The 13,593-nt window shown below is 37.0% G+C and overlaps 1 protein-coding gene across 1 annotated transcript in view; it reads right to left on the bottom strand.

Annotated features, from left to right (window-relative positions):
• The window catches only part of C9H1orf87 (chromosome 9 C1orf87 homolog), an 80,682-nt gene that overhangs the window by 16,850 nt on the left and 50,239 nt on the right, over positions 1–13,593 (bottom strand). The window contains exon 9 of the mRNA XM_004483872.2: positions 10,373–10,437. Coding sequence (XP_004483929.2) covers positions 10,373–10,437 — 65 coding nt within the window. The remainder of the gene's footprint in view (positions 1–10,372; positions 10,438–13,593) is intronic.

Genomic DNA, 13,593 nt, shown 5'->3' with positions numbered 1-13,593 from the left:
CAAATATCTGAGAGAAGAGTGTTCCACACAAAAGCTACAGCAAGGGCAAGCACCTAGAGGCAGGAGTGTTTTGTGCACTCAGACAATAGCTGAGAGAAGAGTTTAGCTGAAGCAGAATGAAAAAAGAAGTGTAAGTGTTCACCGAGTTGAAGGGCCTTTCACATCACTTCATCTGACTGAAGCTGATTTTTTTTTTTTTTTACTTCCCAACATTCATTCCCCATACAGTGATTATCCTCTTTATTATCCCCTTCTAGTGATAGCAACCAGAGTTTGGTTTGCTTTGTGGAGACCAGTTTCCTGCCCCCCAATCCCAGCACTATCATTTCGTGGAATTGACCCCCAGCTCTCATTCCAAATTTGATCTCTACTAGTTTAAGCCTAACAGGGTATTATCACACACCCCAATCACAGTCACTCATTCAAAGATGGGAACAAAACTCAATCTAAGCCTCTAAAACTAAAGGAGATACTTGCTACCATTTCTTAGAAAGTAAAATTATCTCTTCTTTTGGGCAGGACCTACCAAAAGAGAGTGCTATGAAGATATAATGACTGTAGTTGGCATAACTACTTTGTTGGGGAGTTGCTGTGGAGCATGTACAGCCTGAAGATGAAGCCAACACCAGGTAAAGCTGAGAACCATAAAGAAAGGAGATATTTGGTCTTAACGTTTGAATGCCTAGATCAAACAATACCTGCAGCCCTTGCTGCTGCTGGACTTTTCAGTTAAATAAACTAAAATCTCTTTATTGTTTAAACCCATGGGATTGGCTTTTCTGTCCCTTGCAGTAAAAGTACTCCTAGCTAATAATTGGTAAAGACGGATTTTCCTAAATAAAAGGGAAGCCAAACTCTTGGTCATTCTTCCATGTTATTTTCAGTGACAGGCCTTCAAGAGATGTGTGAGGGGCTCAATGAACCTCTGAGACTATCCTCATTCCCTCTCATTTTCCCCCATCAGCATCCACAGAGATTGCTTACCTCCTTACTTTCTGCTTCCCCTTCTTCCTCTCCCTCACTCACAGGCTCCACAGTGAAGAAACTCAAAGTTGAGGGTGTACTTCATTGTTTCAAAGACTACTTTAGACCTCAGACTACACTGTTGGCAGCCTACTTGCTGTGCCAAAATGTAGGTCAGAAGAGGGTAATACGTGCCTGCTAACAGCAACAGCAACAGCAGTCCCAGGATCCCACCCCACTTCATGGTTTGCATGTGTTGAGGTCACCAGCAAAAGCATAGCCCAGGCACAGTGTTGAACATAGAGTAGAAACAGAGCCAGGTCATCTTCAGGAGTGGGCATAGGTCCCCCATAGCCAATGGGTCTCAATCCGTGACCAATACAGGCAGGTGGCTATGCATATGTGCCTTGTGCCATAGTGGAAGGACACTGCTCCCGCCTCCACAGCAGAGGTAGACCAGGTACCAGGAAATGGACATCTTTTAGTCAGACTGTCTCCAGTGAATGTTTACATATGCTTGGGAAGGAATGTGCTGCCGGGCAGGCCTCTACCTGCTAGATGTGTTTTACCTCAAAGACTCCTCAGAAGAGAGGCTGCCCGTATTTATCATCCCGTCCTAGGAATAGGCTAACACATTCCCCAGCATAGGGTTTATTTGTGGATCACAAGGAAAGATGGCAGGCTGTGCTGAGATTGTTCTCTATCACACCTACCATGATATGGCATGACCTGTTCTGGGAAATCAGTCTAACCTTATATCATATAAGGTCAGAAATTAACTAGAAACATCAAGAAAAAAATTTCTAACAGACAAGTAGGGCAGGAAGGTGGCATGGTATAGTGGAAAGGCTTTGAAGTCAGAGAGAAAAAAATTCAAATTCAAACACCACCATTTTTAGCTTTGCGATACAAGATGAATTAATCATACTCTCCTAGTCTTGGTAAAGCCAGTGTAAAATTGGGATAATAATTAAATCTAATTGAGTTATTCTGAAGAACAGAAATTAAAATATACAAAGTGCTTGAAACATGAAAATTTTTAATATTAACACACACACAAGTTCACAAATCATAAAGTCACAGTTTGTTGAACTTTCACAAGCTGAACAGATCCATGTAACAGCCATTGACCATAAGAAATAGAGGACCAAAAGAATCTAAGAAGCCCCTCTTGTGTCCTTAACTAGTCACTATTCTACCCTCCTCTACTACAGTAACCACTATCCTGGCTTCTATCCCCATGGGTTAGTTTTGCCTGTTTTTGAACTTTTATGGAAGGAATCACTTAGTGTATACTCCTTGGCTAATACTACACAACCAGCAAGGGAGAAAAGACAAGAAATCCCTAAACAAAAGGGAGAAACTGCACCCAAAATAAATACATCTAGCAAGCCAGATGCAGAAACACCAACAAAAAATTACAATCCATACCAAGAAACAGAAAGAGATGGCCCAATTAAAGGAACAAGATAAGTCTGCAGATGACATAAAGGAATTAAGACAACTAACCTTGGATGTTCAAACAAATCTCCTTAATACATTCAATGAGATGGCTAAAGAGATTAAGGATATTAAGAAGATATTGGATGAGCACAAAGAAGAATTTGAAAGCATACATAGAAAAATAGCAGACCTTATGGGAATGAAAGTGCAGTAAATGACATTAAAAATACACTGGAGGCATATAACAGCAGATTTGAGGAAGCAGAAGAAAGGATCTGTGAGCTCAAAGACATGGCCTCCAAAAGTGAACAAACAAAAGAACAGATGAAGAGAAGAATGGAAAAAACTGAACAGGGTCTCAGGGAACTAAATGACAGCAAGAGACATGCAAACATATGTGTCATGGATGTCCCAGAAGGAGAAGAGAAGGGAAAAGGGGCAGCAAGAATATTTGAAGAAATAAAGGTGGAAAATTTCCCAACCCTATTGAAGGACATAGATATCCACATCCAAGAAGCACAATGTACTCCCATGGAATAAATCCAAAGAGACCAACTCTGAGACACATACCAATCAGAATGTCAAATGCCAGAGACAAGGAGGGAATTCTGAGAGCAGCAAGAGAAAAGCAATGCATAACATATAAGGGATACCCAATAAGATTAAGTGCCAATTTCTCATCAGAAACCAGGGAGGCAAGAAGGCAGTGGTATGGTATATTTAAGATACTGCAGGAGAAAAACTGCCAGCCAAGGATTTTATACCCAGCTAGATTATCTTTTAAAAATGAGGGTGAGATTAGAATATTTACAGATAAAAAGAAACTGAGAGAGTTTGTAACAAAAAAGACCAGCTTTGTAAGAAATACTGAAGGGAGTATTACAGCCTGAAAAGAAAAGCCAGGAGAGAGAGGCCTGGAAGAGAGTCGAGAAATGACAACTGTATCAGTAACAGTAACTAAAAGTGTCAAATATAAAATGAAAGACAAAACACAAAGATCAAAATGGATGAAATAAGAACTGCCTTTACAGTAATAACATTGAATGTTAATGGATTAAACTCCCCAATCAAAAGACACAGAATGCATTAATGGATAAGAAAATATAAGCCATCTATATGTTGTCTGCAAGAGATTCATCTTGGACCCAAGGATACCAATAAATTGAAAGTGAAAGGTTGGAAAAAGATATTCCATGCATGCAGTAACCCCCCCCAAAAAAAAAAAAAAGCTGGGTATGCTGAGAAGGCAGTGTTGAGAGGAAAATTTATAATCCTCGATGCTTACATTAAAAAAGAAAAAAGTTAAAATCAATGACCTAACTACATAGCTGGAGGAACTAGAAAAAGAATAGCAAACTAATCCTAAAGCAAGTAGAAGGAATCAAATAACAAAGATCAAAGCAGAAATAAAGGAAATTGAGAACAAAAACAATAGAGAAAATTAACAAAACCAAATTTGATTCTTTGAGAAGATTAACAAAACAACAAACCCTTAGCTAGACTGACTAAGAAAAAAAGAGAGAAGATGCAAATAAATGAAATAAAAAATGTAAAGGGGAACCTTACTACTGACCCTACAGAAATAAGAGAGATCATAAGAGAATACTATGAACAACTTTATGCTAAAAAACTTGACAATGTAGATGAAATGGAAAAACTCCTAGGAATGTACAAACAACATAACTGACACTAGAAGAAATAGAAGAACTCAACAAACCAACCACAAGTAAAGAGATTGAAACAGTCATCAAACAGTTTCCCAAAATGAAAAGCCCAGGACCAGATGGTTTCACAGGTGAGTTCTACCAAGCATCCAAAGAAGATTTAATACCAGTATTACCCAAGCTCTTCCAAAAAATTCAACAAGAAGGAGCACTACCAAACACATTCTATGAAGCCAATATCACCCTAATACCAAAATTGGAAAGTAAGAATTAAAACTTTCACTATTCGCAGATGATATGATTGTATATCTAGAAAATCCCAAAAAATCTACAACAAAGCTGCTAGAGCTAATAAATGATTTCAGTAGAGTGTCAGGATACAAGGTCAATACACAAAAATCAGTGGTGTTTCTATACACTAATAATGTACAATCTGAGAAGGAAGTCAGGAAAAAAATTCCATTTACAATAGCAACTAAAAGAACCAAATATTTAGGAATAAACTTAACTAAGGATGCAAAGCACTTGTATTCAGAAAACTACACAGCATTGCTAAAAATTTTTTTTAAAGACCTAAATAATTGGAAGAACATTCCATGCTCATGGATTGGAAGATTAAATATCATTGAGATGTCAGTTCTACCCAAATTGATATACAGATTCAATGCAATCCCAATAAAAATTCCACCAGTGTTTTTTTAAGCAAATGGAAAACACAATTATCAAATTTATCTGGAAGGGTAAGAGGTTCTGAATAGCCAGAAACATCTTAAAAAGGAAAAGTGAAGTTGGAGGACTCTCACTTCCAGACTTTAAATCATATCACTCAGCTACAGTGGTAAAAACAGCATGGTATTGGCATAAAGATAGACACATAGACCAATAGAACCAAATTGATGGTTCAGAAACAGACCCTCACATCTATGGCCAAGTGATTTTTGACAAGCTTGTCAAGCCCTCCCTGTTGGAGCAGAACAGTTTATTCAAAAAATGGTGTTGGGAGAACTGGATCTCCATTGCTGAAAGAAAGAAAGAAGACCCCTACCTCACACCTTACACAAAAATTAACTCAAAATGGAGCAAAGATCTAAATATAAAAGAAAGTACAATAAAGCTCCTAGAAAAAAATGTAGGGAAACATCTTCAAAACCTGGTGGTAGGTGGTGGATTCCTAAACCTTAACCAAAAGCATAAGCAACAAAAGAAAACATGGATAAATGGGACCTCCTCAAACTTAAACATTTCTGTAATTTAAAGGACTTCATCAAGAAGGTGAAAAGGCAGCCCAGTCAATGGGAGAAAATATTTGGAAACCACTTATCTGATAAGGGTTTGATTTCCATTCTATATAAAGAGATCATACAAGTCAACAATAAAAGAGCAAGCAATCCAATTAAAAAATGGGCAAAAGATTTAAATGGGCAAAAGATTTAAATTTCTTCTTTGAAGAAATACAAATGGCCAAAAAGCACATGAAAAATGCTCCATATCACTAGCTATTAGGGAAATGCAAATTAAAACAACAATGAGATATCATCTAACACCACATAGAATGGCCATTATTAAAAAAACAGACAACAATAAGTGCTGGAGAGGATGTGGAGAAATAGGAACACTCCTTCAGTGTTGGTGGGAGCATAAAAAGGTTCAGCCTCTGTGGAAGACAGTTTGGCTGTTCCTTAGGAAGCTAAATTTAGAACTGCCATATGATACAGCAATTCCTCTACTAGGAATATATCCAGAAGAACTAAAAACTATGACATGAACAGACATCTGCACAACAATGTTCATATTGGTGTTGTTCACAATTGCCAAAAGATGGAAACAATCTAAGTGTCCATCCACCAATGAATGGATAAACAAAATGTGCTATATACATATGATGGAATACTATGCTGCAATAAGAATAAATGAAATTGGGATATATGTGATAACATGGTTGAATCTTGAAGACATTATACTAAGTGAAGTAAGCCAGACACAAAAGGACAAATATTGCATGATCTCATTAATATGAACTAAATACAAATAATAAACACATGGAATTAAAACCTAGAGTATAAGTTATAAGGTGATAAGAGGAGGGTTAAGAAGAACTATGGATGCTTAATATATGTAGAAGTTTTAATTAACTTAACTGTAAAAGTGTGGAGATGGATAGAGTGGATAGTAAAACACTATAGTGAGTAGCAACTGGTTTATAAATGGGATTGTGGCTGAAAAATGTAGTCTGGGAAAGTAAATGTCAATAGAAAGAAAGCTAAAGAATAATCTAGGGACTGAATAACACAGTGAACCTAGAGGCAGTTGAGAATTGTGCTTAAGGGTACAAATGCAAGAGAGTCATTCTGTGAGCTAAAGCGGATGTACATCATTATTGAAGGGAGATGGGAATATGGAGAAACAAGGAAAAACTACAATTGGTGTGACCTATAGACTGTGGTTAATAGCAATACTATAATATTCTTGCATCAATGCCATGCTGTACTGTGTTGATAATGAAGGTGTATGGAAAAAAGTGTGCCAAATGTATGCTATGGACCATGATTGGTGGTAATAGTCTGATGATATTATCTCATAATCTGTAACATATTTTAAACAAAACATATTTTAAAAATATAGTATGGGTTGGGGGAAAATACACCAAATATAAGATAATGTAGTAATATTTTGACGATGCTCTTGCATAGTTTGTAACAAATGTTTCACACCAATGCAAAAAGTTGGTGGAGGGGTGATTTATGACACCCCTGTGTGATGTTAAGTATGTTTATTTTGTAAGTTTTCAATCTTTACTATACACTTATTGTTCCAGTTCACTAATCTTCTATTTAGTTGTAATCAATATTCTGTTAAATCCCTCAGTTGAGTTGTTTTTCTTTTGATTTGTTTGTTTGTTTGTTTTAGGAGGTACCAGGGATTGAACCTGGGAGCTTGTATGTGGGAAACAGGTGCTCAATCACTTAAACTACACCTGCTTCCTCAATTGAGTTTTAAAAGTCATTATTATATTTTTTTGTTCTAGAAATTCCATTAGATTCCTTTTATAGATTCAAATTCTTTGCTGAAATTCTCCATCTTATCTTTAATTGCATTGACCATATTGACAGCTATTTCAAAACCCATGTCCTATTTGGCATCATTCTTGTTTTTTTTTTATTGGAAGCTGGAAGTTGTGTATGAAAAAATGCTAGAGATTTTGTCTGATATTGCCTTCCTCCAGAGAGGATTTCCAGCCTCCACTTCTGTCTGGTAGTTCGAATAGAATTCCAAATTGTTTAACAATCTTCAAATAAATATCCTTTTTTATGCTATCTCATCTTCTAGATCCTTTTGCCAGGGGGTTTAGTTTGCTGCTGACTAGACTATTATTGTTATTAGTTTTATTCACCAATATTTAAAGCCCTTCTTTCACAGGTTTTTGGAATTCCAATTGAGATGATATTTATAATTTAAGGCAATTTGTATAAATGAGTCCTTTTAATAAGGTTGTAATGGAATATTTGAAAAAAGACCCCAGGTATATGGAGAAATATGAAAAAAAACATAATTACACACACATATAATGAGTAGCTTTCTTTAGTTTATGTATAATGCATCATTTTCACTTTTATATCATCTACTTGTACAGGATCTAGAGAAAAGGCAAATAAAATGGTTCATTCAATGCTTAAGAGCATTGAATAATCATAGATTCAGCAATACAGAAATGTGAAGTGATCAAGTCATTAAATTCCTTAGGTAAGCAACAGGCTATCAAAAAAAATGCAGGGGAGTGCATTTGGTCAAGCAGTTGGGCACCCACCTCTCACATGGGAGATCCCAGGTCTGGTTCCCAGTGCCTTCTAAAGAAGATGGGCAGATGCAATGAGCTGACACAATGAACAGACAATGTGCAGAGGAAATGAAACGACAGCCAGCAGACAAGGAGAAGATAGATGAGGCAGCCATTTTTTGGGGGGTATTTTTAAAAATGCAACACCACCACCACTACCACAACAACCCTCTTGTTTGTTGAATTCTGTATTATCTGAAAAAATTTTGTTTGTCAGACTCAATTATCCTATGAAATCAATAGGGTAGGTTTTCATTTCTATGTTTTGCCCATTTTTGTTGTGGGAAAAAGAGTCAGAAAGAAGTAAAATAAATACAGCAACATAAGGTAGTTATTTAGTTGCAGTACAGAGACTTCAACCCAGATTTGTATGCATATTTCTGCTATACCATATTAGTGTACTTATATTATATAAGAGACAAAGAATGAGAAAATGTTTGGTTTAAACATCTGTTGTTATCTTTTTTTTTTTTTAAGATTTATTTAGTTTATTTATTTCTCTCCCCTCCCCCCCCCCCCACCCCTCCCTGGTTGTCTGTTCTCTGCGTCTATTTGCTGCATCGTCTTCTTTGTCCACTTCTGTTGTCAGTGGCACCGGAATCTGTGTTTCTTTTCATTGTGTCATCTTGTTGTGTCAGCTCTCCATGTGGGTGGCACCATTCTTAGGCAGGCTCCACTTTCTTTTGTGCTGGGCAGCTCTCCTTACGGGCGCACTCCTTGTGCGTGGGGCTACCCTACGCGGGGAACACCCCTGCGTGGCACGGCACTCCTTCCATGCATCAGCACTGCGCATTGGCCAGCTTCACACAGGTCAAGGAGGCCCGGGGTTTGAACCGCCGGCCTCCCATGTGGTAGACGGATGTCCTAACAACTGGGCCAAGTCCGCTTCCCTGTTGTTATCTTTTGATGTAATTGTTCTGTGTTTTCAACAAGACTATGAGTTTTTTAAAGTTATAGACTGTCATAAAAACTTGAACCCTGAATATCAAGTCTCCCAGACCCATTCCACACTTCTATACTCTTTTCTGTAACGCCAAGGCTGTAAATCTACAATTACATTTCCTGGATTCTTTTGCTAACTGTCTTCTGGCTAAATTCTGACAACTGTTGACATTTTGAGAGAGATTAGAATGTGAAGGGAAGATAGATTTTGTTTTCAGATTTTGTCAGTACCTCTCCAGCATCTTTGAAGAACTATGGCTACAATCTTCTCAAATACATTTCAAATACCAGCCATGTGTGGAACTTCAGAGGTCAGATGACCAGTCACATGACACCTGTGTAGTAGTCTCAGCATTGTCCACGTGGTGCTTTGTCAAAGATTCAAGAACTAGCTACCACCTTTAGGACTTGAATCCTAACCATGTAGTGCTCCTTTAAAGGTCCAAGACAAGCTGTGTGGTCATGCCCTAGAAATCCTTTCTCTAGATGTCTGGCATCTTCATAGAGATCCAAGAACCAGCTGTATAGTAGCATCATGGTCCTAGATTCTGATAATAGCACCCCTTTTCCTATGTTCCCCCTGCCCTGGGGATGGTAGCTGTTATCTACAGTTACTAATCACAGGGTTTCCTCACTACTCCCTATTTGCTCTTCCAACACTTGTAAAACCAATCCCTTGTAGTAAATCCCCTTGGTTTGAAACACCTAGCAAGGTTTCTAAACCTGGATACAAATGGATACAATCCCCTACCCCATCGGTACTTTGTATTTTGATCCAAAGGGTAATCATTAAATGGTTGATGGATGTAGTAAATAGAGAAATTACAACAGCAGGTTAATATCAAAATGCATATTTTTCACATGTCATATTTAAAACTTCTAATTACTAAATATTTTGTCCAATATATCTTTATATTTTTCACTTAATAGTATGTTTTAGAAATCTTCTTCTATGTACTGTCATTTCATTAAATGGTTCCTAAAGGAACCTCCTTTCATTGTTTACCTTAAAAAATTTTTTACCAAAGAAATGCTGCACTAAACATATGTATAGATATTTGTATATAAATCTTGGAGTTTTTTTTTTTAATGTCTGAAGTGCCTATAGAATAAATATCTAATTATAGGATACCTATATCTAAGGGATTACACCCTGAAATTTTAATAAATAATATCAACCTCTGTAAGTGTTCTGCATTAATCATAATGGGCTACCACTAGAGAATGCCTCATGATAAAATGAAACTTGGAGAACTATGCCTTTTATGACCCAACTGGACTAAAAGAATAGCCTTTAAGTCAATTCTCACTCATATTTTTACTTCACTGGTGAGCCACTTACATTTTAAGGAGGAATGAGATGAAACCCAACAAGCAAAACATTCTAGTTAAGCAGCATAACCAACGACAGTTCTAGGGAATAGGAGATCTCTCAAGAGTCCATGATTTTATATGAGGAATTGCTTCCTAAACCATTTTCTGTGTCTTGCAGAGATACCTAGAGCAACAAAATAACCGAACTTACCTGTGGGAAAATCAGATGACAAATCAGAGGAGGCTTTATTCAACAACTCAACAAAATTCTGCCATCTGTCCAAGGAAACAGAATAGTGTTAATGCTCAAAAAATACAATATTGGTCATCAATATCATTGCCCTGGAAAATTTTTATACCAAGAATTTGCTATTGAGGGAGGTTTTTGAGAGCTGAATCATCCTGGCTTCAGTGCAGAAAACAGAAGCTATGTTAGGTATTTCTATTAGAAAGGGCTTTAATGTAGGGAATTAGGTACATACAAGATTATCACAAGGGCTAAAGAAATGGAGATTGGGGCCTGCTGCAAGGCTATGGATTAGGCCTTCACAGATGTGGTCCAGAGATCAGGGACCTACCGGAAACTTTGACTAATCTCTCAGTTGCCCCTAACCATGAAACAAGTGACTAGACAGTAAAAGGTGCTTTTCAGCCACTGGAAAACTAATGCCTGCCAGGGTCTGGAGTCACCATAACTGCAGGAAACAAATAAATAAAGTGTCTGCTCCTACCCCACTTTCTGCCTTCTAAATCTCCTACAATTGCATCTCATTGAAAGACCCTACATCAATTCCAGAACTTTAGTGTCAAGAGAGTCTGAGAAATATACTTTTTAGTTTTCCAAATTATGGTAAATATTGCAACACAAAAAAGAACTTAGACAGGGTGGATATGGTTATCAAGTGCCACAGCAGTTAGTGAAGCTAAGCAGGAATGGTAGTGGGCAATATGTCTGCATGTGATAATTAGGGAGTCATTCAAAGCTTAAAATTACTATAAGCAAAGTAGCGGAAATCAGTTATTTTTGCTTGCCCAGGATTCACCATTTGTTCCTCTGGGAAAAGCACCCCAGTTCCCTTTTGGATACAGTATGAGTGGGACTACAAAGTCCCATACCATTCCTTAGTAAAAGATTTGATCTACCTTGTCTAATTAATAGCGATCTCTCATCCTGCCCTCATTAGTTTCTGGTTTTGGTCCTTCCTACATTTTACTTTTCCCTAATTCTGTGAATCACCTCATATCCTTTCAAAGATACTCCTTTTTGTTAATATTAGCAAATTTCCTTTGCTAGCAACCAAACTGTAATTAAGATTTTTTTCTTCCTGCCCATCAGTAGTAATCAAGCAAAAATAAAGAGGAATTTGTAGTATATATTCTGAGTCTTCTAGAAGAATTCTAATTTCATGTGATTTTATTCTCTTTAAATAAAAGTGATTCATTAAATATGTCACTAGTTTATTTTGCTTGTACCTTACAAAAGGTTTCCTATACATGATTCATATACATGACGTTACAAAGAGCCAGAAGAGCTCTTTGGCCTCTCTATATATCTTGATAGTGGGTTTTGAAAATATGACCCCAGAACTTCATATCACTTTGGGCACATGGATAGATAAGGCATGGATATGCAGGAGGGGCCAGAACCAGACATCAGATAAGCTGATGACTATATCACATCTTCAGGACTAGGCAAATGAGAGAGGTAAAGAAGAATCATTCCCAAGGAATATTAATAGCCACACAAAGAACTGATATTAGTATGAATATGGAAATGAACTGCAATAGCACCATTTCCTGTCTTCTGCACTTCCTGCAATTTCTTTATAGGACTTCTTAAAAGACTCAGATTTAGGCTTAGAATATTTTCTGACCCTTTAATAAAAACAATAACAACAATTAAGCCCCCTAGACCCATTCATACATTAACATTACATAGTATTTATTTTTCAGAGCACAATGAAGATGTATCAGGTAGTATTCTCTTTGAACATAAAATATTCTGGGCAAAATGGCATCAGAAACTCTCCTGCCCCTTTTTGATTATGTGCTCATAGCAGGGGAAAGAGATTACCAAAAAGGATATTTCCTAAATGTTGAACTCGGATAACACTTTTTTTGAATGGTGTATAGGATTTAAGTGTCCAATAAAGACATTAAGATTCATCTGGTAAAATGTTTTCCTTTTCCCATGTCTTTTACATTACCCCAGGACCTTCAAAGAACCATGACAACTTAAATGTAGGAATGGGTTCTAGTTGGTATAACAACCACTATAATTCTAATTAAGAATTAGTAATTACAAGTCAAGATTCTGAAGCCAGAGAACCTACATTTGAATCCTGGCTCTATCAGTAACATTGGTTTTAGCCCTCACTGTGCCTCTGTATCTCCATTTACGCATTTGAAAAATAAGTGTACTTACCTCAGGGGGCAGTTGTTAGGATTAAAAGATTTAATACTTATAAAGCACAAAGAAAAATGCCTGGAATATAGTAAGCACTATACCAATGCTGGCAATTGATAAAAATAACTTTATTAAGATTATTACTGTTAGACTCTATGCCCTATATGAATTAGGGGATTCTGGAAGACAAGACTGGAATTAATGAACTCTCAAAGGCCAGATCTGGGTTCTAAGACCCAACTGTTGGGCAGATCCATACCAACATCTCTAATCGCTCCCTAACATTTTGCTATTCTCATTAAAAAGTAATTGTTGAATCAGACACCTCATGTTTCTTTTATCTCCTAAAATCCTCTGGTTGTTCCTGGGATTAGTAAATGAGTCCTTTTCAACCTAATTTCTCTCTCAATAATGGGCCAGATGTGTATGATAAGTCCTACTTGTGGCTGTGTCAATTGCTCTACTCTATTCACAAAGCTTCCAAAGCAGATTCATTATTTATCTCCTCTCCCAATACATGCCTTGCGTGCATGTGTTTTAAACTGGTTCAAAGCATTTAATTTTGCCTATACAATTTTAGAGCATTAGTTTGCCTCCTGTTCTCTCTCTACCCTCCTTAATTATCATTCATTGCAAAGTCACACAGAAACATTAAATGCTAATTCTGACTTACATGTTCCTGGCCAAGAACAGGGAAAATAATTTCCATCCAATACAACCTGAATTCATTTTACACGAGAGTGATTAAGAGCAGAGATTTGAAATCCTAATCAAGTCTTTCTCAAAATCGCCTTACCCTGGCAGTCGTTCACTAATGTTTCTGCTAATTGGTAGGCAAATGGCAAAAAAACAAAATCTCAACGTTAAAAAAATACAAAACAAACTTTGCAACAGGGTTTGCAAAATTGCTCCTGTCATCAGCTCTTGCAACATGACAATTTAAGAAGAGAACACAATTCATTTTATTTGGTTAGATGGGGCTAATCCTACATCACCATAATCCCTCCTGATGTTTTATTGAGTCT

The sequence above is a fragment of the Dasypus novemcinctus genome, chromosome 9, assembly GCF_030445035.2.
Source record: "Dasypus novemcinctus isolate mDasNov1 chromosome 9, mDasNov1.1.hap2, whole genome shotgun sequence".
Classification (NCBI taxonomy): domain Eukaryota; kingdom Metazoa; phylum Chordata; class Mammalia; order Cingulata; family Dasypodidae; genus Dasypus; species Dasypus novemcinctus.
Note: the sequence above shows the minus strand (reverse complement) of the source record. Positions and strands in the feature narration are given on the sequence as shown.